The sequence below is a fragment of the Oncorhynchus keta genome, unplaced genomic scaffold (assembly GCF_023373465.1).
Source record: "Oncorhynchus keta strain PuntledgeMale-10-30-2019 unplaced genomic scaffold, Oket_V2 Un_contig_1599_pilon_pilon, whole genome shotgun sequence".
In the NCBI taxonomy this organism is placed as follows: Eukaryota; Metazoa; Chordata; class Actinopteri; order Salmoniformes; family Salmonidae; genus Oncorhynchus; species Oncorhynchus keta.
Genome location: NW_026279648.1, coordinates 191,425 through 218,473, shown reverse-complemented (window position 1 = coordinate 218,473; position 27,049 = coordinate 191,425). Strand labels below are relative to the sequence as shown.

General features: G+C 42.9%; 1 protein-coding gene and 1 long non-coding RNA gene across 21 annotated transcripts; both read left to right on the top strand.

Moving 5' to 3' along the window:
- Nucleotides 1–1,042: 1,042 nt before the first annotated feature.
- Nucleotides 1,043–2,484, top strand: LOC127919195 (uncharacterized). 20 transcript variants are annotated; one of them, XR_008102149.1, is made up of 3 exons: nt 1,043–1,168; nt 1,367–1,465; nt 1,565–2,484. It is a non-coding gene; the product is annotated as an uncharacterized LOC127919195 (long non-coding RNA). The 20 variants fall into 20 exon arrangements; XR_008102143.1 differs by having other exon boundaries at nt 1,499–2,484; XR_008102145.1 differs by having other exon boundaries at nt 1,367–1,531.
- Nucleotides 2,485–7,083: 4,599 nt separating this feature from the next.
- Nucleotides 7,084–16,778, top strand: LOC118373729 (nuclear receptor ROR-alpha A-like). Its single transcript, XM_052502613.1, has 9 exons — nt 7,084–7,399; nt 7,523–7,664; nt 7,825–8,148; nt 8,253–8,488; nt 8,867–8,999; nt 10,372–10,479; nt 13,516–13,626; nt 13,855–13,964; nt 15,563–16,778. The coding sequence occupies exons 1-9, from the start codon at nt 7,274–7,276 to the stop codon at nt 15,719–15,721; spliced, it is 1,449 nt and encodes a 482-aa protein (XP_052358573.1). The 5' UTR covers nt 7,084–7,273; the 3' UTR covers nt 15,722–16,778.
- Nucleotides 16,779–27,049: the final 10,271 nt, after the last annotated feature.

The following is a 27,049-nucleotide window of genomic DNA, read 5'->3' as shown; positions in this document are numbered from 1 at the left end:
ACCTGCCCTCCAGGACACCTACACCACCCGATGTCACAGGAAGACCACCCGAGCCACTGCCTGTTCACCCCGCTATCATCCAGAAGCGAGGTCAGTACAGGTGCATCAAAGCTGGGACCGAGAGACTGAAAAACAGCTTCTATCTCAAGGCCATCAGACTTTTAAACAGCCACCACTAACATTGAGTGGCTGCTGCCAACACACTGACTCAACTCCAGCCACTTTAATAATGGGGATTGATGGGAATTGATGTAAAATATATCACTAGCCACTTTAAACAATGCTACTTAATATAATGTTTACATATCCTACATTATTTATCTCATATGTATACGTATATACTGTACTCTATATCATCTACTGCATATTTATGTAATACATGTATCACTAGCCACTTTAAACTATGCCACTTTGTTTACATACTCATCTCATAATAATATATAATAATATATGCCATTTAGCAGACGCTTTTATCCAAAGCGACTTACAGTCATGTGTGCATACATTCTACGTATGGGTGGTCCCGGGAATCTGCTAACCATGTGTATGTGACAAATACAATTTGATTTGATTTTATTTGAAATACCTGAAGTTGGAGACTTATCTCCCTCACCAACTTTAAACATCTGCTATCTGAGCAGCTAACCGATCGCTGCAGCTGTACATAGTCTATGGTATATAGCCCACCCAATTTACCTACCTCATCCCCATACTGTTTATATTTATTTACCTTTCTGCTCTTTTGCACACCAGTATCTCTACCTGTACACGACCATCTGATCATTTATCACTGCAGTGTTAATCTGCTAAATTGTAATTATTCACTCCTATGGCCTATTTATTGCCTACCTCCTCATGCCTTTTGCACACAATGTATATAAAATCATTTTTTTCTTTCTACGATATTTTTGACTTGTTTATTGTTTACTCCATGTGTAACTCTGTGTTGTCTGTTCACACTGCTATGCTTTATCTTGGCCAGGTCGCAGTTGTAAATGAGAACTTGTTCTCAACTAGCCTACCTGGTTAAATAATGGTGTTCTCAACTAGCCTACCTGGTTAAATAAAGGTGTTCTCAACTAGCCTGCCTGGTTAAATAAAGGTGTTCTCAACTAGCCTACCTGGTTAAATAAAGGTGTTCTCAACTAGCCTGCCTGGTTAAATAAAGGTGTTCTCAACTAGCCTACCAGGTTAAATAAAGGTGTTCTCAACTAGCCTGCCTGGTTAAATAAAGGTGTTCTCAACTAGCCTACCTGGTTAAATAAAGGTGTTCTAAACTAGCCTACCTGGTTAAATAAAGGTGTTCTCAACTAGCCTACCTGGTTAAATAAAGGTGTTCTAAACTAGCCTACCTGGTTAAATAAAGGTGTTCTCAACTAGCCTGCCTGGTTAAATAAAGGTGTTCTCAACTAGCCTACCTGGTTAAATAAAGGTGTTCTCAACTAGCCTGCCTGGTTAAATAAAGGTGTTCTCAACTAGCCTACCTGGTTAAATAAAGGTGTTCTCAACTAGCCTGCCTGGTTAAATAAAGGTGTTCTCAACTAGCCTACCTGGTTAAATAAAGGTGTTCTCAACTAGCCTGCCTGGTTAAATAAAGGTGTTCTCAACTAGCCTGCCTGGTTAAATAAAGGTGTTCTCAACTAGCCTACCTGGTTAAATAAAGGTGTTCTCAACTAGCCTGCCTGGTTAAATAAAGGTGTTCTCAACTAGCCTACCTGGTTAAATAAAGGTGTTCTCAACTAGCCTGCCTGGTTAAATAAAGGTGTTCTCAACTAGCCTACCTGGTTAAATAAAGGTGTTCTCAACTAGCCTGCCTGGTTAAATAAAGGTGTTCTCAACTAGCCTACCTGGTTAAATAAAGGTGTTCTCAACTAGCCTGCCTGGTTAAATAAAGGTGTTCTCAACTAGCCTACCTGGTTAAATAAAGGTGTTCTCAACTAGCCTGCCTGGTTAAATAAAGGTGTTCTCAACTAGCCTGCCTGGTTAAATAAAGGTGTTCTCAACTAGCCTACCTGGTTAAATAAAGGTGTTCTCAACTAGCCTACCTGGTTAAATAAAGGTGTTCTCAACTAGCCTGCCTGGTTAAATAAAGGTGTTCTCAACTAGCCTACCTGGTTAAATAAAGGTGTTCTCAACTAGCCTACCTGGTTAAATAAAGGTGTTCTCAACTAGCCTGCCTGGTTAAATAAAGGTGTTCTCAACTAGCCTACCTGGTTAAATAAAGGTGTTCTCAACTAGCCTGCCTGGTTAAATAAAGGTGTTCTCAACTAGCCTACCTGGTTAAATAAAGGTGTTCTCAACTAGCCTGCCTGGTTAAATAAAGGTGTTCTCAACTAGCCTACCTGGTTAAATAAAGGTGTTCTCAACTAGCCTACCTGGTTAAATAAAGGTGTTCTCAACTAGCCTGCCTGGTTAAATAAAGGTGTTCTCAACTAGCCTACCTGGTTAAATAAAGGTGTTCTCAACTAGCCTACCTGGTTAAATAAAGGTGAAATAAATCAAATACAAATAAAAAACATGGTACAAACATTATTGGGCAAAGTCAACAGCACAAAGGTCAAGAAGGTAGAGACAACAATACATCATACAAAGCATCCACAGCTGTCAGTAAGAGTCCATGATTGAGTCTTTGAATGAAGAGATTGAGATAAAACTGTCCAGTTTGAGTGTTTGTTGCAGCTCGTTCCAGTCGCTAGCTACAGCGAACTGAAAAGAGGAGCAACCCAAGGATGTGTGTGCTTTGGGGACCTTTAACAGAATATGACTGACAGAACGGGTGTTGTATGAGGAGGATGAGGGATGCAGTAGATATATCAGGTAGGGGGGAGTGAGGCCTAAGAAGGTTTTATAAATAAGCATCAACCAGTGGGACTTGCGACGGGTATACAGAGATGACCAGTTTACAGACGAGTTTAGAGTGCAGTGATGTGTCCTATAGGGAGCATTGGTGGGAATTCTGATGGCCAAATGGTAAAGAACATCTAGCCGTTCGAGAGCACCCTTACCTGCAGATCTATAAATGATGTCTCTGTAATCTAGCATGGGTAGGATGGTCATCTGAATCAGGGTTAGTTTGGCAGCTGGGGTGAAAGGAGAGCGATTACGATAGAGGAAACCAAGTCTAGATTTAACTTTAGCCTGCAGCTTTGATATGTGCTGAGAGAAGGACAGTGCACCGTCTAGACATACTCCAAAGGACTTGTATGTCGGGGCGGCTAATGCAATCCAGTTGTAGCCTAGGTGATTTCTGATGCTCATTGACAGAGAGGGAAGATGATGAGGGAGAGGAATAGAGATTATATGTGTATCTGTGGACTAGTGTTGCATAACATTTATCTCTCTAGTATTCTTGCTATCCCCACTTTCCCTCTCTCCTTACCAGTCACTTCTCTCTCACTCACTGTTACTCTCATCTTCTATTATCTCTCTCTCTCAACTCTCTCTCCCGCTTTTCTTTCTTAATTTAGATCAGTAATTCCCTCTCTTTTCTATATCTGGCCTATAGCTGGTTCGGCTAAAGAGATCAGGGATGGGATGAGGGGGGACTGAGAACTCAGTGTCAATAGTATCATTTCAGTAACTGTCGAGACCATATCATAATTTACTACACCGAGGGGAGATTGAAAAGTCAAGTAAAGGTTGAGAACAGTAACATGGATCCACCTGCCATCCCTTGACGAGCTGCTGTTTGTTAGTGTGTAGGATGTCCCAGGCCCATAGTGCCGTAGCAGACACTACCATGGTGACTAGTCAGAGGAGACAGAAGTGTAAGAGGTCATGTTATATTAGCTAGCTGCCATCGCTCCTCATCCGCTCCAGTAATACCACCACTGGTGCTATCAACAGATGTGAAGGAGGCTGGGTAAATGACGGCTCTGATGAAGTTGGAGCCAGGTTAGCTGTTAGCCAGGTTAGCTGTTAGCCAGGTCAGCAGTTAGCCAGGTCAGCAGTTAGCCAGGTCAGCAGTTAGCCAGGTCAGCAGTTAGCCAGGTTAGCTGTTAGCCAGGTTAGCTGTTAGCCAGGTTAGCTGTTAGCCAGGTTAGCAGTTAGCCAGGTTAGCTGTTAGCCAGGTTAGCTGTTGATCTTAACTAGATGGGTAGGGCTGCCTGGGGTAGAGATGCCTGTAACAGTTAAAGATAGGGCTGCTGTGCACATCACAGAAGATCACTGACTGGTCTAGGTGATGGAGATCTATAGATATATTTGAGAGAGAGATTTATCTAGAGGCCTGTGGTCTGTGTAGGTGGAGAGATATGATAATAAAGGACACATAGAGGAAATTGACCAATATCAGCAATGTGGCTTCAGAATAAGATGAAGAAAGAGAATAGAGAGATAGAGGGTGAGTTTGAGAGATAGGGACCGAGATGGAAACACAGTTTGCTGTGGCAGTTGCAATTATTCAATCATCAATGATCTAATGTGGAGATGAGTCCACAGCCCACACCATATGTTGTCTATGGTATTGCTGATCCTCATACAGCCCTGCAGTACATACTGGTCCTCAATCCCAAATGAATGGAAAAGATAGAAACATACATGTGTGTATGTGCGTCAACAGTAAAAGGTTGTGGGTCAGGTTGGTTTCCTGTTGTTTGAGGTTGAGAATCAGAACTGAGAGAGAAAAAAACAGAGACCACTGACACTCTCTCTTGCTCTCTCTCTCTTGCTCTCTCTCTCTCTCTATAAAGTTTTGCAGGCAGTCACTCAACTTGTTTCATCTACCCACCCATCAATTCTGTCTATCCACTTTCCCATTAACATGCTCACACAATTAGTCAGTTTTCATGAAGTGTTGTTCAGTTATTTTACTGCATATAGACAATACAATGCATGCAGTCTTTAGGTGTGCAGATGTGCAGTATAGTGTGTATTCTATCAGATGTGCAGTATAGTGTGTAATATATCAGATGTGCAGTATAGTGTGTTTTCTATCAGAAGTGCAGTATATTGTGTATTATATCAGATGTGCAGTATAGTGTGTATTATATCAGATGTGCAGTATAGTGTGTATTATATCAGATGTGCAGTTTAGTGTGTATTCTATCAGATGTGCAGTATAGTGTGTATTATATCAGATGTGCAGTATAGTGTGTTTTCCATCAGATGTGCAGTATAGTGTGTATTATATCAGATGTGCAGTTTAGTGTGTATTCTATCAGATGTGCAGTATAGTGTGTATTATATCAGATGTGCAGTATAGTGTGTATTATATCAGATGTGCAGTATAGTGTGTATTATATCAGATGTGCAGTTTAGTGTGTATTATATCAGATGTGCAGTATAGTGTGTATTATATCAGATGTGCAGTATAGTGTGTATTATATCAGATGTACAGTATAGTGTGTTTTCTATCAGATGTGCAGTATAGTGTGTATTATATCAGATGTGCAGTTTAGTGTGTATTCTATCAGATGTGCAGTATAGTGTGTATTATATCAGATGTGCAGTATAGTGTGTATTATATCAGATGTGCAGTATAGTGTGTATTATATCAGATGTGCAGTATAGTGTGTATTATATCAGATGTGCAGTATAGTGTGTATTATATCAGATGTGCAGTTTAGTGTGTATTCTATCAGATGTGCAGTATAGTGTGTATTATATCAGATGTGCAGTATAGTGTGTATTATATTAGATGTGCAGTATAGTGTGTATTATATCAGATGTGCAGTTTAGTGTGTATTATATCAGTTGTGCAGGGGGTTTCTCAGTTTCACCGCAGACTGCCCTCTCTTACGGCCTCTGGGAGATTCCTGTGGCACCTGAAAAGAGGGCACAAACACTTGACACACTGACACACACATTTCACACAATTAATTGCTGTACTGTAAACACAAGGGATTGTCTCACCGCTTGACAAACTAACTTACACACACAACATAAAGAAAGACAAACACTCTTCCCGAACTCTAAAATCACGACAGAATAGCGTATTTATTTTCATATGTTCTGAATGTAATAATGTATGATTTGTTGAGTGATGAGGAAGAGGGTGGGGGGTGGGGGGGATGGACATTCCTGGCAGCATTAACCAAGATGAAAGACTCTATTACTGGCAGCACTATCCTTTATGAGACAGATAGAGAGAGGGGGATGGAGAGAGCGAGAGGTGAGATGAAAGAAGGATAGTCAGAGCAAAAGAGAAGCCAGTTAACCACTTGAAAAGACTGAGGTTGACACCTTCACCTCCTCCTCCTCTCTCCATTCGCAAATATTCCCCCTCTACTGTTGTCTCTACTGTCTGTTGCTGTGTATTTGATGTTATTCGGTTCATTTTTAACAATGTAAGAAATGCTAATGAGAGGAAATGAGAGGCTAATCAGAGGAAAACAGAATGTTCATACTTTCACTCTGCAACGTTTGATGACAACCAAGCAAACTGTCTCTTTTTAACAAGCCCGTATTATTGTAGCAAAGCTGCGTGTGTGTGTGTGTTTGTGTGTGTGTGTTCATGTGAAGTGTTGTTGATTTGTTAGGGGAATGGTCAAACCTCAATGGGATAGATATACTGACATACCTGAACACACACAACGCAGGTGTCACGTAATCAGGTGTCACGTACACAGACCAAAAACCCGTTTTCCACTCCATATTTGTGGTCAACCAACTTTCTCAGTCTGATTTTGTGTTAATGTTACCTCTCTGCAGTATAGGTTTCTCTTTCCCCTTCCTGCCCTCAATTCTCTTTACCATCATCTATATTTCACTTTCTCTTCTCCCCTAAGTCTCCCTAAGTCCTTCTAAGTCTCCCTAAGTCTCCATAAGTCTCCATAAGTCTTCCCGAAGTCTCCCTAAGTCTCCATAAGTCTCCCTAAGTCTTCATAAGTCTCCCTAAGTCTCCATAAGTCTCCCTAAGTCTCCATAAGTCTCCATAAGTCTCCCTAAGTTTCCCCAAGTCTCCCTAAGTCTTCCCGAAGTCTCCCTAAGTCTCCATAAGTCTCCCTAAGTCCCCCTAAGTCTCCCTAAGTTTCCCCAAGTCTCCCTAAGTCTCCATAAGTCTCCCTAAGTCTCCCTAAGTCTTCCCGAAGTCTCCCTAAGTCTCCATAAGTCTCCCTAAGTCCCCCTAAGTCTCCCTAAGTTTCCCCAAGTTTTCCTAAGTCTCCCTAAGTCTCCATAAGTCTCCCTAAGTCTCCCTAAGTCTTCCCGAAGTCTCCCTAAGTCTCCATAAGTCTCCCTAAGTCTTCCCGTATTGTATTGTGTTACTGTTAACTGTAATGTGTGTGTTAACTGTAATGTGTGTGTTAACTGTATTGTGTTACTGTTAACTGTAATGTGTGTGAACTGTAATGTGTGTGTTATTGTGTGTGTAGCTCAGATTGAGGTGATTCCCTGTAAGATCTGTGGTGATAAATCATCAGGAGTTCACTATGGAGTCATCACCTGCGAGGGCTGCAAGGTGAGACTGCAGCACTACACACCTGATTTCTCTCTGACCAAGCAGACATAACTAACCGTGTGGTCAGGTGACTTATTTCCAGGGATTTCATTGGTTATGTCAATGGTCCTCTCTCCCCCTCAGGGTTTTTACCGGCGTAGCCAGCTGCCGTCCGTGTCCTACTCCTGTTCCAGACAGAGTAACTGTCCTATAGACAGAGCCAGCCGCAACCGCTGCCAGAGCTGCCGACTGCAGAAGTGTGTGACCCAGGGCATGAGCCGGGATGGTGAGACACGCACACACATAAAAAAAGATGTCTCCTGGTAAAGTAAAGGTTGAATAAATACACATTTTTAAATAACTTTACTTAAAAAATATATATTTTATTTAACTTTATATGAGGGTAATTCAACTCATCTCCACCACAAACTGTTTTGTTTCCCCAGCGGTGAAGTTTGGTCGGATGTCGAAACGTCAGCGGGAGTCTCTGCGTGCCGAGGTGGAGAGACACCGTCAGCAGCAGCAGCAGCATCTCCAGGCAGAGGCCCAACCCGCCCTGTCCTACCCCAGCAAGGCATGCCGTTTCCGGACACCCCACCTGCTCCAGGCCGCGGCTCCGGCCTACTCCTTCCCTGGAGAGCCAGAGCTGCCACCCTGCCCGACCGATGTGCTCCCCTACCTGGTGTGCTCCCCAGGCGAGTCCCAGGCTCCAGGTCTGGCCTACCAGGGCTCCTGTGTGTCTCCTGGTAGTGGGCAATCAGACGAAAGAGGTAAGGCAGTGGATACATACTGTACACACGCTCGAAACGCATAATCAGACCAGCACTGTTTAATATCTATTACCCCTTCCTCCTTCTCACTCTGTCTTCTTCAGGGTTCGACTCCCGTCAGCCGTCTCCTGACCAGACGATAGGGATGGGAATTAGATCGTATGACCCAGAAGACCCTTACTGCCCTTACCCCCCCTCCCCCTCCCTGCTACACATAGAGGAGCTGTGTGACAGTATCGTGCGGTCCCATAGGGACACCAGTCAGTTCAGACTAGAGGAACTACAGGCTCTGAGATGGAAGTTGTTCAGCAGAGAGGAGATCCATGCCTACCAGAGCAAGGTACTGTACCAACACATCACTGGTCTCTTATAAATCATCAGTCAGTCATCAGTAATAAATAACAGTTTCATTAATAAGTTAAAAGAAGTCTGACCGCTGAAATCAAGTTTTTCATTTTATTTTTTATTTGACCTTCATTTAACTAGTCAGTTAAGAACAAATTCTAATTTTCAATGACGGCCTAGGAACAGATTTTTACCTAGTCAGCTCGGGGACTTGATCTTGCAACCTTTCAGTTACTAGTACAACGCTCTAACCACTAGGCTATCTGCCGCCCCAGATGTGAAGACATCTTGTTTCTCTCTTCTCCTTTTCACCTCTTTTTGGAATTCTCTCTCCCCTCACACCTATCTTTTTCTCTTCCCTCCCTCCCTCCAGTCAGTAGATGAGATGTGGCAGCACTGTGCCGTGAGGCTGACTGAAGCGGTACAGTACGTGGTGGAGTTTGCCAAACGCATCCCAGGGTTCCGTGGGCTTGGACAGAACGACCAGATCACCTTGCTCAAGACTGGTGAGCTGAATCCACCTGTCAATCACTACTTACTACACTGTCCTCTCTCAAGAAAAGTCTTCCTGTAAGAAGTGCACATTGCCATTATTAAACATTCTTCACCCTCCATCTCTCTCCCTCTCTCTCTCTCTCCCTCTCTCCGTCTCTCTCTCCATCTCTCCCTCTCTCCATCTCTCTCTCCATCTCTCCATCTCTCTCCCTCTCTGTCTCTCTCCCTCTCTCCATCTCTCTCTCTCCCCTCCATCTCTCTCTACCCACCATCTCTCTCTCTCTCTCTCTCTCTCTCCCTCTCTCTCTCCATCTCTCCATCTCTCTCTCTCTCCCCTCCATCTCTCTCTACCCACCATCTCTCTCTACCCACCATCTCTCTCTCTCTCTCTCTCTCTCTCTCTCTCTCTCTCTCTCTCTCTCTCTCTCTCTCTCTCTCTCTCTCTCTCTCTCTCTCCATCTCTCCATCTCTCTCTCTACCCTCCATCTCTCTCTCTCTCCATCTCTCCATCTCTCTCTCTCCCCTCCATCTCTCTCTCTACCCACCATCTCTCTCTCTCTCTCTCTCTCTCTCTCTCTCTCTCTCTCTCTCTCTCTCTCTCTCTCTCCATCTCTCCATCTCTCCATCTCTCTCTCTACCCTCCATCTCTCTCTCTCTCCATCTCTCCATCTCTCTCTCTCCCCTCCATCTCTCTCTCTACCCACCATCTCTCTCTCTCTCTCTCTCTCTCTCTCTCTCTCTCCCTCTCTCATCTCTCTCTCCCCTCCATCTATCCATCTCTCTCTCCCCTGCTCTCTCTCTACCCACCATCTCTCTCTCTCCCTCTCTCCATCTCTCTCTCTCCCCTCCATCTCTCTCTCTCCATCTCTCCATCTCTCCATCTCTCTCTCCCCTCCATCTATCCATCTCTCTCTCTCCATCTCTCCATCTCTCTTTCTCCCCTCCATCTCTCCATCTCTCTCTCTCCATCTCTCCATCTCTCTCTCTCCATCTCTCCATCTCTCTCTCTCCATCTCTCCATCTCTCTCTCTCTCTCTCTCTCTCTCTCTCTCTCTCTCTCTCTCTCTCTCTCTCTCTCTCTCTCTCCATCTCTCTCTACCCACCATCTCTCTCTCTCTCCCTCTCTCCATCTCTCCATCTCTCTCTCTCCCCTCCATCTCTCTCTACCCACCATCTCTCTCTCTCTCCCTCTCTCCATCTCTCCATCTCTCTCTCTCCCCTCCATCTCTCTCTACCCACCATCTCTCTCTCTCTCCCTCTCTCCATCTCTCCATCTCTCTCTCTCCCTCCATCTCTCTCTACCCACCATCTCTCTCTCTCTCTCTCTCTCTCTCTCTCTCTCTCTCTCTCTCCTCTCTCCATCTCTCCATCTCTCTCTCTCAGGATCGATGGAGGTGGTTCTGGTTAGAATGAGCAGGTGTTTTAACACAGAGAACAGCACCATCTTCTTCGATGGGAAGTTTGGCAGCACTGAACTTTTCAAGTCTCTGGGTTAGTCCATTGGTTCCTAGTCTTAGCTGTTGAATGGATGCTACAGTGAACTTTTCAAGTCTCTGGGTTAGTCCATTGGTTCCTAGTCTTAGCTGTTGAATGGATGCTACAGTGAACTTTTCAAGTCTCTGGGTTAGTCCATTGGTTCCTAGTCTTAGCTGTTGAATGGATGCTACAGTGAACTTTTCAAGTCTCTGGGTTAGTCCATTGGTTCCTAGTCTTAGCTGTTGAATGGATGCTACAGTGAACTTTTCAAGTCTCTGGGTTAGTCCATTGGTTCCTAGTCTTAGCTGTTGAATGGATGCTACAGTGAACTTTTCAAACCTCTGGGTTAGTCCATTGGTTCCTAGTCTTAGCTGTTGAATGGATGCTACAGTGAACTTTTCAAGTCTCTGGGTTAGTCCATTGGTTCCTAGTCTTAGCTGTTGAATGGATGCTACAGTGAACTTTTCAAGTCTCTGGGTTAGTCCATTGGTTCCTAGTCTTAGCTGTTGAATGGATGCTACAGTGAACTTTTTCAAGTCTCTGGGTTAGTCCATTGGTTCCTAGTCTTAGCTGTTGAATGGATGCTACAGTGAACTTTTCAAACCTCTGGGTTAGTCCATTGGTTCCTAGTCTTAGCTGTTGAATGGATGCTACAGTGAACTTTTCAAACCTCTGGGTTAGTCCATTGGTTCCTAGTCTTAGCTGTTGAATGGATGCTACAGTGAACTTTTCAAGTCTCTGGGTTAGTCCATTGGTTCCTAGTCTTAGCTGTTGAATGAATGCTACAGTGATCTTTTTCAAGTCTCTGGGTTAGTCCATTGGTTCCTAGTCTTAGCTGTTGAATGGATGCTACAGTGAACTTTTTCAAGTCTCTGTGTTAGTCCATTGGTTCCTAGTCTTAGCTGTTGAATGGATGCTACAGTGAACTTTTTCAAGTCTCTGTGTTAGTCCATTGGTTCCTAGTCTTAGCTGTTGAATGGATGCTACAGTGAACTTTTTCAAGTCTCTGGGTTAGTCCATTGGTTCCTAGTCTTAGCTGTTGAATGGATGCTACAGTGAACTTTTTCAAGTCTCTGTGTTAGTCCATTGGTTCCTAGTCTTAGCTGTTGAATGGATGCTACAGTGAACTTTTCAAACCTCTGTGTTAGTCCATTGGTTCCTAGTCTTAGCTGTTGAATGGATGCTACAGTGAACTTTTCAAGTCTCTGGGTTAGTCCATTGGTTCCTAGTCTTAGCTGTTGAATGGATGCCACAGTGAACTTTTCAAGTCTCTGGGTTAGTCCATTGGTTCCTAGTCTTAGCTGTTGAATGGATGCTACAGTGAACTTTTCAAGTCTCTGTGTTAGTCCATTGGTTCCTTGTCTTAGCTGTTGAATGGATGCCACAGTGAACTTTTCAAGTCTCTGGGTTAGTCCATTGGTTCCTAGTCTTAGCTGTTGAATGGATGCCACAGTGAACTGTTCAAGTCTCTGGGTTAGTCCATTGGTTCCTAGTCTTAGCTGTTGAATGGATGCCACAGTGAACTTTTCAAGTCTCTGGGTTAGTCCATTGGTTCCTAGTCTTAGCTGTTGAATGGATGCTACAGTGAACTTTTTCAAGTCTCTGTGTTAGTCCATTGGTTCCTAGTCTTAGCTGTTGAATGGATGCTACAGTGAACTTTTTCAAGTCTCTGGGTTAGTCCATTGGTTCCTAGTCTTAGCTGTTGAATGGATGCTACAGTGAACTTTTTCAAGTCTCTGTGTTAGTCCATTGGTTCCTAGTCTTAGCTGTTGAATGGATGCTACAGTGAACTTTTTCAAGTCTATGTGTTAGTCCATTGGTTCCTAGTCTTAGCTGTTGAATGGATGCTACAGTGAACTTTTTCAAGTCTCTGGGTTAGTCCATTGGTTCCTAGTCTTAGCTGTTGAATGGATGCCACAGTGAACTTTTCAAGTCTCTGGGTTAGTCCATTGGTTCCTAGTCTTAGCTGTTGAATGGATGCTACAGTGAACTTTTCAAACCTCTGGGTTAGTCCATTGGTTCCTAGTCTTAGCTGTTGAATGGATGCTACAGTGAACTTTTCAAGTCTCTGTGTTAGTCCATTGGTTCCTAGTCTTAGCTGTTGAATGGATGCTACAGTGAACTTTTCAAGTCTCTGGGTTAGTCCATTGGTTCCTAGTCTTAGCTGTTGAATGGATGCTACAGTGAACTTTTCAAACCTCTGGGTTAGTCCATTGGTTCCTAGTCTTAGCTGTTGAATGGATGCCACAGTGAACTTTTCAAGTCTCTGGGTTAGTCCATTGGTTCCTAGTCTTAGCTGTTGAATGGATGCCACAGTGAACTTTTCAATTCTCTGGGTTAGTCCATTGGTTCCTAGTCTTAGCTGTTGAATGGATGCCACAGTGAACTTTTCAAGTCTCTGGGTTAGTCCATTGGTTCCTAGTCTTAGCTGTTGAATGGATGCTACACTGCCCTCCATAATTATTGGGAAAGTAAAGTCGTTTTTATTCTTATGGCTATGCTCCAAAAGTTTGGATTTGAAATCAAACAATGACTGAGGTTAAAGTGCAGACTGTCCTCTTTAATTTGAGGGTACATAGCACACCCATTTTAGGGGACCAAAATTATTGGGACAAATTCACTTATATGTGTATTAAAATAGTAAAAAGTGAAGTACTTGGTCCCATATTCATAGCACACAATGACTACATCAAGCTTGTGACTCTACCAACTTGTTGGATGCATTTGCTGTTTGTTTTGGTTGTGTTTCAGATTATTTTGTGCCCAATAGAAATGAATGGTAAATAATGCTTTGTGTCATTTTGGAGTCACTTTTATTGTAAAGAATAGAATATGTTTGCTAACACTTCTACGTTAATGTGGAGGCTGTATGATATTTGTGTGTCTAACCTTCTGAACTTTAACTTCAAATACAAACTTTTGGAGTATAGAGCTGAAATATAAAAAAATCCTTCACTGTCCCAATAATTACGGAGGACACGATCTCATATTAACTTTGCCAATTGGTTCCTAGTCTTAGTGATGCTAACTCTGCTAACTGTGTTGTTCCAGGCTGTGGTGATCTGATGGTGGCGGTGTTTGACTTCGCTCACAGAATGTGTGCCCTGAGACTGACTGAGCAGCAGATGGCTCTCTTCAGCTCAATGGTGCTCATTAACCCTGGTAAGACACACAAATGTACACACATTCTGTAAAATGATACTGCAGATAATCTTAGTACAATAAAGTTATAGAACAGCAAAGTCATAGATCCGTAAAGTCATAGACATAGATCCATAAAGTCATAGATCTGTAAAGTCATAGAACATAATAAGCTGATTAATGGTGTAAAATTATCTATTTTATCTCTTTTAATAATTTTTTTGTGTGTATTTTTGTGTGTGTGTGTAGATCGCCCCTGTCTTGAGGATAGAGGCAGAGTACATAGAATGAGAAGAGACTTGGAGGTATGCCTCAGCCACATGCTACGCAGAGACAACCAGGAGAGCCTTCAGCACAAGGTAACATACACAGGCACTTACACATACATGCACACACACAGGCACTTGCACATACACGCACACACACAAGCACTTGCACATACACACTCATAGACACACACTCACGCATTCAAGTTTGACGGAGTAGTGAGTGGAGAGCGTTACCAGTGGTGTAAAGTACTTAAGAAAAAATACTTTAAAGTACAACTTAAGTCGTTTTTGGGGTATCTGTACTTTACTTTACTATATTATATTTTTGTCAACTTTTACTTTTACTTCACTACATTCCTAAAGAAAATAATGTTAATGCACTTTTTACTCCATACATTTTCCCTGATACCCAAAAGTACTCGTTACATTTTGACAGGAAAATGTTCCAATTCACACACTTATCAAGAGAACATCCCTTGGTCATCCCTATTGCCACTGACCTGGCGGGCTCCCTAAACACAAATGCTCCATTTGTAAATGATGTCTGAGTGTTGGAGTGTGCCCCTGGCTAGCTGTAAATGATGTCTGAGTGTTGGAGTGTGCCCCTGGCTAGCTGTAAATGATGTCTGAGTGTTGGAGTGTGCCCCTGGCTAGCTGTAAATGATGTCTGAGTGTTGGAGTGTGCCCCTGGCTAGCTGTAAATGATGTCTGAGTGTTGGAGTGTGCCCCTGGCTAGCTGTAAATGATGTCTGAGTGTTGGAGTGTGCCCCTGGCTAGCTGTAAATGATGTCTGAGTGTTGGAGTGTGCCCCTGGCTAGCTGTAAATGATGTCTGAGTGTTGGAGTGTGCCCCTGGCTAGCTGTAAATGATGTCTGAGTGTTGGAGTGTGCCCCTGGCTAGCTGTAAATGATGTCTGAGTGTTGGAGTGTGCCCCTGGCTAGCTGTAAATGATGTCTGAGTGTTGGAGTGTGCCCCTGGCTAGCTGTAAATGATGTCTGAGTGTTGGAGTGTGCCCCTTGCTAGCTGTAAATGATGTCTGAGTGTTGGAGTGTGCCCCTGGCTAGCTGTAAATGATGTCTGAGTGTTGGAGTGTGCCCCTGGCTAGCTGTAAATGATGTCTGAGTGTTGGAGTGTGCCCCTGGCTAGCTGTAAATGATGTCTGAGTGTTGGAGTGTGCCCCTGGCTAGCTGTAAATGATGTCTGAGTGTTGGAGTGGGCCCCTGGCTAGCTGTAAATGATGTCTGAGTGTTGGAGTGTGCCCCTTGCTAGCTGTAAATGATGTCTGAGTGTTGGAGTGTGCCCCTGGCTAGCTGTAAATGATGTCTGAGTGTTGGAGTGTGCCCCTGGCTAGCTGTAAATGTTTTTTTTATGTTGCCATCTGGTTTGCTTAATATAAGGACATTGAAATGGTTTATTCTTTTCATTTTGATACTTAAGAACATTTGAGCAGTTCCATTTACTTTTGATACTTAAGTATATTTTTAACCTAATACTTTTGCACTTTTACTCAAGTAGTATTTTACTGGGTGACTTTAACTTTTACTTGAGTCATTTTCTGTTAAGGTATCTATACTTTTACTCAAGTATGACAATTGAGTACTTTTTCCACCACTGGTGTTTACCCTCTATGACATCACTGGACAGTGTGTAGAACTGTCATTGACAAGCTGTGTGTGTGATGTCCCCAGCTCTACCAGAAGGTGTCAGTGTTGCGGTCTCTGTGCAGTCTTCATGTGGAGAAGCTGCACTGGTTCAGCCAGCGCTACCCGCTCACCGTCCACTCTGTCTTCCCTCCTCTATACAAGGAGCTGTTCACCTCTGACCTGCCTTCTGTGGACTCCCTGTGAACTCCCTCTGAACTGCACCGTACATGTTGACAGATAATTAGACAAAGAAACATGCATACAGTAGACAGACACACACAAACACACACAGACACACAAACACACACAGAAACACAAACACACACAGAAACACAGACACACACAGAGACACAGACACTCACAAAGACACAGACACACACAGACACTTAGAGACACACAGACACACAGAGACACAGACAGAGACACAGACACACAAACTTAGAGACACAGACACATGAGAATGCATTGATAACATGAGATGAAATTACTTTGAATGCTTCACTTGTTGAATAAATATGTTTTTGTCATTTCAGAGAGCAATGATTTGATTTGATGATTATTTCAGTAGCCTTTTAGTGATTGGACATTGAAGTGATTTTCATGCAAAACAATGTTTTATATGTTGTTGTTTTGTTTTTCCTTTTTGAGGGTGTTAATTCGTCCTTGAGATGATGTTATTTTGACTCAGGGCGGCTGTTGTGACTGTTGGGGCGGCTGTTGTGACTGTATCCAGACCAGTTGCTAGCTGGTATAAATGACCATATTTAGATGATCACTATGAAATCTAATAGGTGTTTTCTGAGTTGTTTTTAAATGTTTGACTTTACAGAGTTGGCTAACCCATCAGACTGAGTACCTGAGCTATAGCCCATGGGCCCCACGGTTCAGGAGCCAAACACACAGTCAAGTATATAGCTAGTCTTCTCAAAGAACTGTGTGTGGATCGAATTTGACCAACAATCCTATCTGTCTCTATGGAGTTTTAAAAGAGGCTGTGTGTTGCATTAAAACAGAGTCAGAAATCCTAGACAGGCAGAAATGTAAATATGAGCATCTATAGAACATATAGAACGTAGATGCTGGGTAATATTGCTGTAGAACTACAGTATGTAGGCATTTGAATGACTAACTTTGAGCATGACTGTTATTTTAAACAGATTTCACAAACATTACCGGTGTGTTTCTTTAACATTCTCTCTCTGTCTCCTAAGTGTTACCATGGTGATTCCCATGGCTTCCAATAAACTGCTGACATGATTTAAAAAAGGACTGGTGTTCCTGTATTGTTTGTTTTCCCATTGTACAAAATAGGATGTTTAATTGCATGCCAGGAAGGGAAAGAGCTTGAAGAAACATAGTGGGAGAGAATACACACAGACATTCCTGCTTTGAGCCGTCCTCAACAGTGTGTGTGTGTTTGATTCATAGACTACCCAATGAGCTGAGTGTGTTCTATCGACATCTGTGTGTATTTGTGTGTGAGAGATCGTGGTGAAAGCAAAGTAGACCCCAGCACACTGCTGAATGCTGCGCCTGTTCATCGACTGCAATGTCCAGGCTTGAATCATAATTTCCACTTGAGTTTCAAATGTAACTTCGTCACGCATTGATGTCATTGAGAGTCAAAATTCTACTTAAGTGGGAGTTAAGATTCACCCCTTGATGAACTGCAGAGGCATTCAGCAGTATGCAGATCTGTCGGTCTTTCTTTCATGACTGTACCTTCAGTACCTCGTAGCTGAAAGTATCCTAACTGGATGTGGGTACAGAACACCACTTCTTAACTGTGTGTGAGAGTGGCAGTGGCTGACATTCAGCTGAGCTTTGTTGTGTGTATGGGAAGTCTTTTGTTCGGTCTAAGAGTTTGTTTGGGAGAACTGAAGAATGTTGTTGACTGAGCTCCCAAGGAGAAGTGACTAAGACCGGGGTGAGTTAGGACATGATTAAGACAACCACTGTCTCTCCACCCTATAACCACAAATGCTTCAAATCCGGTCAGAGAGGTTGCCCAGTGTTCAGGGATTAGGATCAATCCCACACAGTAACAGTGAGAGGGAGAGTTACATGTGGTCTCTCTGAGTTGTTTTTTTGCTGTGCTCTCTGGTCTTTCCTGGGGAATGTGCGTTCTGTTCCAGCACAAACACACATTTCTGACTTACCGGTTCTTCTAGACACATCTCAGAACAAAAAGTCTCAGTCAAATCTGGCATTCAATCTCTGAACCATCAAAAGTACTAATTCTGTGAGATTAAAGTACTGTTTGAAGACTATCGGTAGATTGTCCCTTTAGTTTTAGTCATATAAGTTATTTTACTCTTCCTCCTCCTCCTCTTAATTCTGCTTTTCATGGGAAGTTCTAAAGCTGAGAAACACTGCTCAGGGACATTGTGTTTGTGTGTCACCCATGAAGGGGAGGAGGGATGAAGGGACAGAGGGAAAGGAAAGGGGTAAAAGGGGGAGCCACAGTCTGTGGATTTACAATGGAATCCTTCAGTGTTAACTCTGCACTGGATTAACTGGGGTGGCAGATAGCCTAGTGGTTAGAGTGTTGGGCCAGTGACTGAAAGGTTGCTGGATCAAATCCTCAAGCTGTTAAAAATCTGTCGTTCTGACCCTGAACAAGGCTATTCCCTGGTAGGCTGTCATTGTAAATAAGCATTTGTTCTTAACTGACTTGCCTAGTTAAATCAAATTTTTATTATTCTGCGTGTGCACAGTAGCTATGTTTCTAATAACTTGTCCTTATTGGACATGTTTCTAATCGTACTTGTCCTGTGATTCTTAACTGACTTGCCTAGTCTAATAAAGGTGAAATAAAAAAATAAAATTAGGCCTATTTCTATTTTGCCCTGTTTATCAAAAGTGTTGGAAAAACGTGTCAATAATCGACTGACTGACTTTCTTGATGCCTATAGTATTCTCTCGGGTATTGAATCTGGTTTCTGCTCATGTTATGGATGTGTCACTGCAACCTTAAATCTCCTCAATGATGTCACCATTGCCCTTGATTCTAAGAAATATTGTGCTGCTATTTTTATTGACTTGGCCAAAGCTTTTGATACGGTAGCCCATTCCATTCTTGTGGGCCGGCTAAGGAGTATTGGTGTCTCGGAGGGGTCTTTGGGCTGGTTTGCTAACTACCTCACTCAAAGAGTGCAGTGTATAAAGTCAGAAAATCTGCTGTCTCAGCCACTGCCTGTCACCAAGGGAGTACACCAAGGCTCGATCCTAGGCCCCACACTCTTCTCAATTTGCATCAACAACATAGCTCAGGCAGTAGGAAGCTCTCTCATCCATTTATATGCAGATGATAGTCTTATACTCAGCTGGCCCCTCCCCGGATTCTGTATTAAATTCTCTACAACAAAGCTTTCTTAGTGTCCAACAAGCTTTCTCCAACATTAACCTGGTTCTGAACACCTCCAAAATAAAGGTCATGTGGTTTGGTAAGAAGAATTCCCCTCCTCCCACAGGTGTTATTACTACCTCTGTGAGGTAGTCACCTCATACAAGTACTTGGGAGTATGTCTAGACGGTGCACTGTCCTTCTCTCAGCACATATCAAAGCTGCAGGCTAAAGTTAAATCTAGATTTGGTTTCCTCTATCGTAATCGCTCTCCTTTCACCCCAGCTGCCAAACTAACCCTGATTGAGATGATGATCCTTCCCATGCTAGATTACAGAGACATAATTTATAGATCGGCAGGTAAGGGTGTTCTCGGGCGGATAGATATTCTGTACCATTCGGCCATCAGATTTGTCACCAGTGCTCCTCATATAACACATCACTGCACTCTATACTCCTCTGTAAACTGGTCATCTCTGTATATCCGTCACAAGACCCACTGGTTGATGCTTATTTGTAAAAACCCTCTTAGGTCTCACTCCCCCCCTATCGAAGATATCTACTGCAGCCCTCATCCTCCACATACAACACCCGTTCTGCCAGTCATATTCTGTTAAAGTTCCCCAAACTAAACACATCCTTGGGTTGCTCCTCTTTTCAGTTTGCTGTAGCTAGCGACTGCAATGAGCTGCAACAAACACTCAAACTGGACAGTTTTATCTCAATCTCTTCATTCAAAGACTCAGTCATGGACTCTTACTGACAGCTGTGGATGCTTTGCATGATGTATTGTTGTCTCTACCTTCTTGACCTTTGTGCTGTTGTCTGTGCCCAATAATGTTTGTACCATGTTTGTGCTGCTACCATGTTGTGTTGCTACCATGTTGTTGTTATGTTGTGTTGCTACCATACTGTGTTGTCATGTGTTGCTGCCTTGCTATGTTGTTGTCTTAGGTCTCTCATTATGTAGTGTTGTGTTGTCTCTTGTTTTGATGTGTTTTGTCTTATATTCATGTTGTATTCATTTTAATCCCAGGCCCCTGTCTCCGCAGGAGGCCTTTTGCCTTTTAGTAGGCTGTCATTGTAAATAAGAATTTGTTCTTAACTAAATTGCCTAGTTAAATAAAGTTTAAATGAAAAATAAATAGAACTTTCATTGACAAGCTGTGTGTGTGATGTCCCCAGCTTTACCAGAAGGTGTCAGTGTTGCGGTCTCTGTGCAGTCTTCATGTGGAGAAGCTGCACTGGTTCAGCCAGCGCTACCCGCTCACCGTCCACTCTGTCTTCCCTCCTCTATACAAGGAGCTGTTCACCTCTGACCTGCCTTCTGTGGACTCCCTCTGAACTCCCTCTGAACTGCACTGTACATGTTGACAGATAATTAGACAAAGAAACATGCATACAGTAGACAGACACACACAAACACACACAGACACACAAACACACACAGAAACACAGACACACAGACACAGACACTCAGAGACACAGACACACACAGAGACACAGACACTCAGAGACACAAACACACACACAGAGACACAGACACACACAGAGAAACAGACACTCAGAGACACAGACACTCAGAGACACAAACACACACACACACACAGACACACACAGAGAAACAGACACTCAGAGACACAGACACTCAGAGACACAAACACACACACACAGACACACACAGAGAAACAGACACTCAGAGACACAAACACACACACACAGACACACACAGAGAAACAGACACTCAGAGACACAGACACTCAGAGACACAAACACACACACACAGAGGCACAGACACACAAACACACACACGTGTATACATTGATACATAAGATTATTAACTTGTTGAATAAATATATATTTTTGGGTGGTCCTTCTGTAGCTCAGTTGGTAGAGCATGGTGCTTGTAACGCCAGGGTAGTGGGTTCGATTCCCGGGACCACCCATACGTAGAATGTATGCACACATGACTGTAAGTCGCTTTGGATAAAAGCGTCTGCTAAATGGCATATATTATTATATTATTATTATTATTATATTATTATTTTTAATTTCAGAGAGCAAGGAAATGATCTCAGTAGCCTATTAGTGATTGTACATTGAGGCTATTTTCATGCACATTTTTTTTAGAGATTGTTGTTTTTCCTTTTTGAGAGTGTTATCTGAGTGTATTTCGTCCTTGAGATGATGTATGCTATTTTGTGCGGCTGTTGTGACTGTTGGGGCGGCTGTTGTGACTGTATCCAGACCAGTTGCTAGCTGGTATAAATGACCATATTTAGATGATCACTATGAAATCTAATGGGTGTTTTCTGAGTTGTTTTTAAATGTGTGACTTTACAGAGTTGGCTAACCCATCAGACTGAGTACCTGAGCTATAGCCCATGGGCCCCACGGTTCAGGAGCCAAACACACAGTCAAGTATATAGCTAGTCTTCTCAAAGAACTGTGTGTGGATCGAATTTGACCAACAATCCTATCTGTCTCTATGGAGTTTTAAAAGAGGCTGTGTGTTGCATTAAAACAGAGTCAGAAATCCTAGACAGGCAGAAATGTAAATATGAGCATCTATAGAACATATAGAACGTAGATGCTGGGTAATATTGCTGTAGAACTACAGTATGAAGGCATTTGAATGACTAACTTTGAGCATGACTGTTATTGTAAATGTGTCAGATTTGTTGCTTTAACATTCTGTCTGTTAGTTTGTCTCCTAAGTGTTACCATGGTGATTCCCATTGAAAAGGATTCCAATAAACTGCTGACATGATTTAAAAAAGGACTGGTGTTCCTGTATTGTCTGTTTTCCCAATGTACAAAATAGGATGTTTAATTGTAATAATGTAATCATCTGTAATAATTGCATACCAGGAAGGGAAAGAGCTTGAAGAAACATAGCGGGAGAGAGCTCAGTGCATGCAGCTGCACACTGGTAGAATTGACATGTTTTAAAGACACATCTATGACAAAACACATACATTCCTGCTTTGAGCCATCCTCAACAGTGTGTGTGTTTTATTCATAGACTACCCAATGAGCTGAGTGTGTGTTAAGTGGAAGTTAAGATTCCCGCCTTGATGAACTGCAGAGGCATTCAGCAGTGTGCAGATCTGTCGGTCTTTCTTTCATGACTGTACCTTCAGTACCTCGTAGCTGAAAGTATCCTAACTGGATGTGGGTACAGAACACCACTTCTTAACTGTGTGTGAGAGTGGCAGTGGCTGACATTCAGCTGAGCTTTGTTGTGTGTATGGGAAGTCTTTTGTTCGGTCTAAGAGTTTGTTTGGGAGAACTGAAGAATGTTGTTGACTGAGCTCCCAAGGAGAAGTGACTAAGACCGGGGTGAGTTAGGACATGATTAAGACAACCACTGTCTCTCCACCCTATAACCACAAATGCTTCAAATCCGGTCAGAGAGGTTGCCCAGTGTTCAGGGACTAGGATCAATCCCACACAGTAACAGTGAGAGGGAGAGTTACATGTGGTCTCTCTGAGTTGTTTTTTTGCTGTGCTCTCTGGTCTTTCCTGGGGAATGTGTGTTCTGTTCCAGCACAAACACACATTTCTGACTTACTGGTTCTTCTAGACACATCTCAGAACAAAAAGTCTCAGTCAAATCTGGCATTCAATCTCTGAACCACCAAAAGTACTAATTCTGTGAGATTAAAGTACTGTTTGAAGTACTGCTGGCTGTTTAAAGTACTGCTGGCTAGCTAGCAGTGTTGTTTACGTTACGTTGCGTTAAAAGAACGACAATAGCTGGCTAGCTAACCTAGGAAATCGCTCTAGACTACACAATTATCTTTGAAACAAAGACGGCTATGTAGCTAGCTATGTAGCTAGCTACGATCAAACAAATCAAACCGTTGTACTGTAATGAAATGAAATGAAAATGTGATACTACCTGACCGGGTTGTTGAATTCGAATCAGTAGACGTGTGTGTGGTGACGTTGGCTAGCTGTTAGCTGTTAGCTGTTGGCTAGCTAGCAGAGTCTCCTACGTTAAGGACGAACAGATCACCAACAGAAGCAAACTTTCCAACAGAGATCACGACGACACACTGAGCGTAAATACACTGCTCAAAGAAATGAAGGGAGCACTAAACTAACACATCCTAGATCTGAATGAATGAAATATTTATTTATTTCTTTACATAGTTGAATGTGCTGACAACAAAATCACTCAAAAATTATCAATGGAAATCAAATTTATCAACCCATGGAGGTCTGGATTTAGAGTCACACTCAAAATTAAAGTGGAAAACCACACTACAGGCTGATCCAACTTTGATGTAATGTCCTTAAAACAAGTCAAAATGAGGCTCAGTAAATGTGTGTGGCCTCCACGTGCCTGTATGACCTCCCTACAATGCCTGGGCATGTTCCTGATGAGGTGGCAGATGGCCTCCTGAGGGATCTCCTCCCAGACCTGGGCTAAAGCATCAGCCAACTCCTGGACAGTCTGTGGTGCAACGTGGCATTGGTGGATGGAGCGAGACATGATGTCCCAGATGTGCTCAATTGGATTCAGGTCTGGGGAACGGGCGGGCCAGTCCATAGCATCAATGCCTTCCTCTTGCAGGAACTGCTGACACACTCCAGCCACATGAGGTCTAGCATTGTCTTGCATTAGGGGGTACCCAGGGCCAACCGCACCAGCATATGGTCTCACAAGGGGTCTGAGGATCTCATCTCGGTACCTAATGCCACCCAACACCATGACCACGAAATGCCACCCAACACCATGACTGACCCACCGCCAAACCGGTCATGCTGGAGGATGTTGCAGGCAGCAGAACGTTCTCCATGGCTGTCAGACTGTCACGTCTGTCACATGTGCTCAGTGTGAACCTGCTTTCATCTGTGAAGAGCACAGGGCGCCAGTGGCGAATTTGCCAATCTTGGTGTTCTCTGGCAAATGCCAAACGTCCTGCACGGTGTTGGGCTGTAAGCACAACCCCCACCTGTGGATGTCGGGCCCTCATCACCACCCTCATGGAGTCTGTTTCTGACTGTTTGAGCAGACACATGCACATTTGTGGCCTGCTGGCGGTCATTTTGCAGGGCTCTGGCAGTGCTCCTCCTGCTCCTCCTTGCACAAAGGCGGAGGTAGCGGTCCTGCTGCTGGGTTGTTGCCCTTCTACGGCCTCCTCCACATCTCCTGATGTACTGGCCTGTCTCCTGGTAGCGCCTCTATGCTCTGGACACTACGCTGACAGACACAGCAACCCTTGCCACAGCTCGCATTGATGTGCCATCCTGGATGAGCTGCACTACCTGAGCCACTTGTGTGGGTTGTAGACTCCGTCTCATGCTACCACTAGAGTGAAAGCACCGCCAGCTTTCCAAAGTGACCAAAACATCAGCCAGGAAGCATAGGAACTGAGAAGTGGTCTGTGGTCACCACCTGCAGAACCACTCCTTTATTGGGTGTGTCTTGCTAATTGCCTATAATCTCCACCTGTTGTCTATTCCATTTGCACAACAGCATGTGAAATTTATTGTCAATCAGTGTTGCTTCCTAAGTGAACAGTTTGATTTCACAGAAGTGTGATCGACTTGGAGTTACATTGTGTTGTTTAAGTGTTCCCTTAATTTTTTTGAGCAGTGTATATATATTGATTGCAATTATTCCCGAATGAGTGAGCGTTCATGTGCAAAGGATTAGCATTTCAATTGTTATAATTATCAACTTTGTAGTGTCTTTTATCTTTCGCGTCCTTCTCAGTCCCTTTGTCTAACAAGCCGCTATGCCTGTTTAGCCCACTAGGGCACATTCCCCTATCATTTCCTTGTAACCATATCTACTTGTTTGTTTGTGTGTGCATTTCTGTGATTATTTAATTAGTTAATAAATAAATAAATGATTGAGACAATTGATGTATGGATGACTCATAGTGAAGACTGGGTTCGTGCAGATAACCAACCATTTACGACGTTTGGAATGAGACTGACGTGAGGTACAGAATAATTCATAATTCATTAATTAGAAGACTAATTGATCAGATATTAAAATATCTGAAAGTTATATTAGGAAAATTATAACTTTGTAATCTGAATATTTTCCTTGGTGCCCCGACTTCCTAGTTAATTACATCTACCTGATTAGTTAATCACGTAATAATAATTACAGAGAATTGATTTGATAAACTAAACAGTCTTCAGTTTAATGATGCCAAAGACATGACAATGGTGTTCAGTTTGGTCCTTCACCACTTCTACCTGAGACCTGAGTCCTGAGTCCTGAGTCCTGAGTCCTGAGTCCTGAGACCTGAGTCCTGAGTCCTGAGACCTGAGTCCTGAGTCCTGAGTCCTGAGTCCTGAGACCTGAATCCTGAGACCTGAGTCCTGAGTCCTGAGACCTGAGTCCTGAGTCCTGAGTCCTGAGTCCTGAGACCTGAGACCTGAGTCCTGAGTCCTGAGACCTGAGTCCTGAGACCTGAGTCCTGAGTCCTGAGACCTGAGTCCTGAGACCTGAGTCCTGAGTCCTGAGACCTGAGTCCTGAGTCCTGAGACCTGAGACCTGAGACCTAAGTCCTGAGTCCTGAGACCTGAGTCCTGAGACCTGAGTCCTGAGTCCTGAGACCTGAGTTCTGAGACCTGAGACCTGAGACCCGAGTCCGAAACCAGCAACTTGTACACAGCATCCAGTCGAGGCTATCAACTGCCTTTTCTGTCATGCCTTTTCTGTCAAGAGTGCGACATGAGTCCATGTGAAGGGAGCATGGAAAGAGATCTGTTCCAAACTTTTCCCATGTTGCTGGTATACTGGTTGACAAATGGACAAGACATAATGGGTGGTAAAGGTGGTGGCGGCCCAGGTGAGATAGTGAAACTGGGACATTATCATGGGCCATCCACTTTGAACTGTGAAGCTATCTGAAGATGACAACGAAGAGATGCCAGAAGAATAAGTGCATGAAGGGGGGGTTGGTCAACTGTGCCCGTAATTGATTTAGGGTTGCCCTAAATAGTTTATTTGGGGTATCAAGTTGATTGTAGAGGTCTACACACTGCAAAAATTATAGTCATTTAGACTAAGAATGCATTAAGATACTGATCTGTAATTATGACCGTGATGAGAAAGGTTCATACTAGAATTATAAGATGAATATATTGTATGTAAATGTACATTCTGCCAGTGTGTGTTAAGTTGAGGGATTTAACTTTGAGTGATAGAACTAACGTGAATCACTAAGTATTGTAATTCTAAATTATTAATTGGGTTTTAATTATGATTTGTAAACTGACTGATTGATTTGAATAAGTTTTTAGTAAATAAATAACTATATGAGTGGAGCAATTCATGTATTATGGATTGATTGTTGTTATGCTGATTGTGACTGCCCAACAGCTTTAGTAGAAGTTGTGTATAAAGATGTTAACACTGTTGTCACCATGCCCCTGCTGAATGGAGAGTGGGAACCCTCTGATCCTGAGAGTGAATCTGTTCCTAATCTATTTGACCTATATCCCATTGCCAAATTACAATTTGATGATAATGATAATACTCAGGAACTATAGCAGGTTTGTGCTAATGGCACATAGAGCCCATAGGCATTGCCCTTTTAAATAGTGGGATCATGATGCTTGCCCTGGGTCATGTTCATTAGGCACCAAACGGAAGAAATGTTACTTAACCCGGGAGTCACTACCTGGATTTGCCCAACAAGATCATTTTAGTTTCTGCAGATGGTGTTATAGGAATGGAAATAGTTATTTCATGCTGACCAATTTGAGTATGCTCAGTGTCAACGTGATAATTGTGTTTAGTACTGATGAAAAATGTACTCCGATTTAGATTGCTGAGAATTTCTTAACAATATTTTAATGTTTATATCATTCCGAATGAAGAATATTTTATGTTAAGGTTAAAAACATATTATTTTCAGGCTACTAAACAACTATTGATTTATAACCACAGAGAGTTACTCAAGTCGCAAAGAAAACAGTAGCTGCCTCCTCTATTCCAGCACCATTTCAACTTCATCATTTCAACATCATCATATCATGCTTAGTTTAATACAGTGATAACTAAAAGATACCAAAAATAATTTAGTCCAATCGACATAAGCTAAATATGATGTGGCTGTCCATGGTTCTGATTTGTGAGTGTGTGTGAGTGCCTGTGTGCATGCACGCACATGTTGTAGAGAAATGCCAATGCCATCCTCCTCTCTTTCATG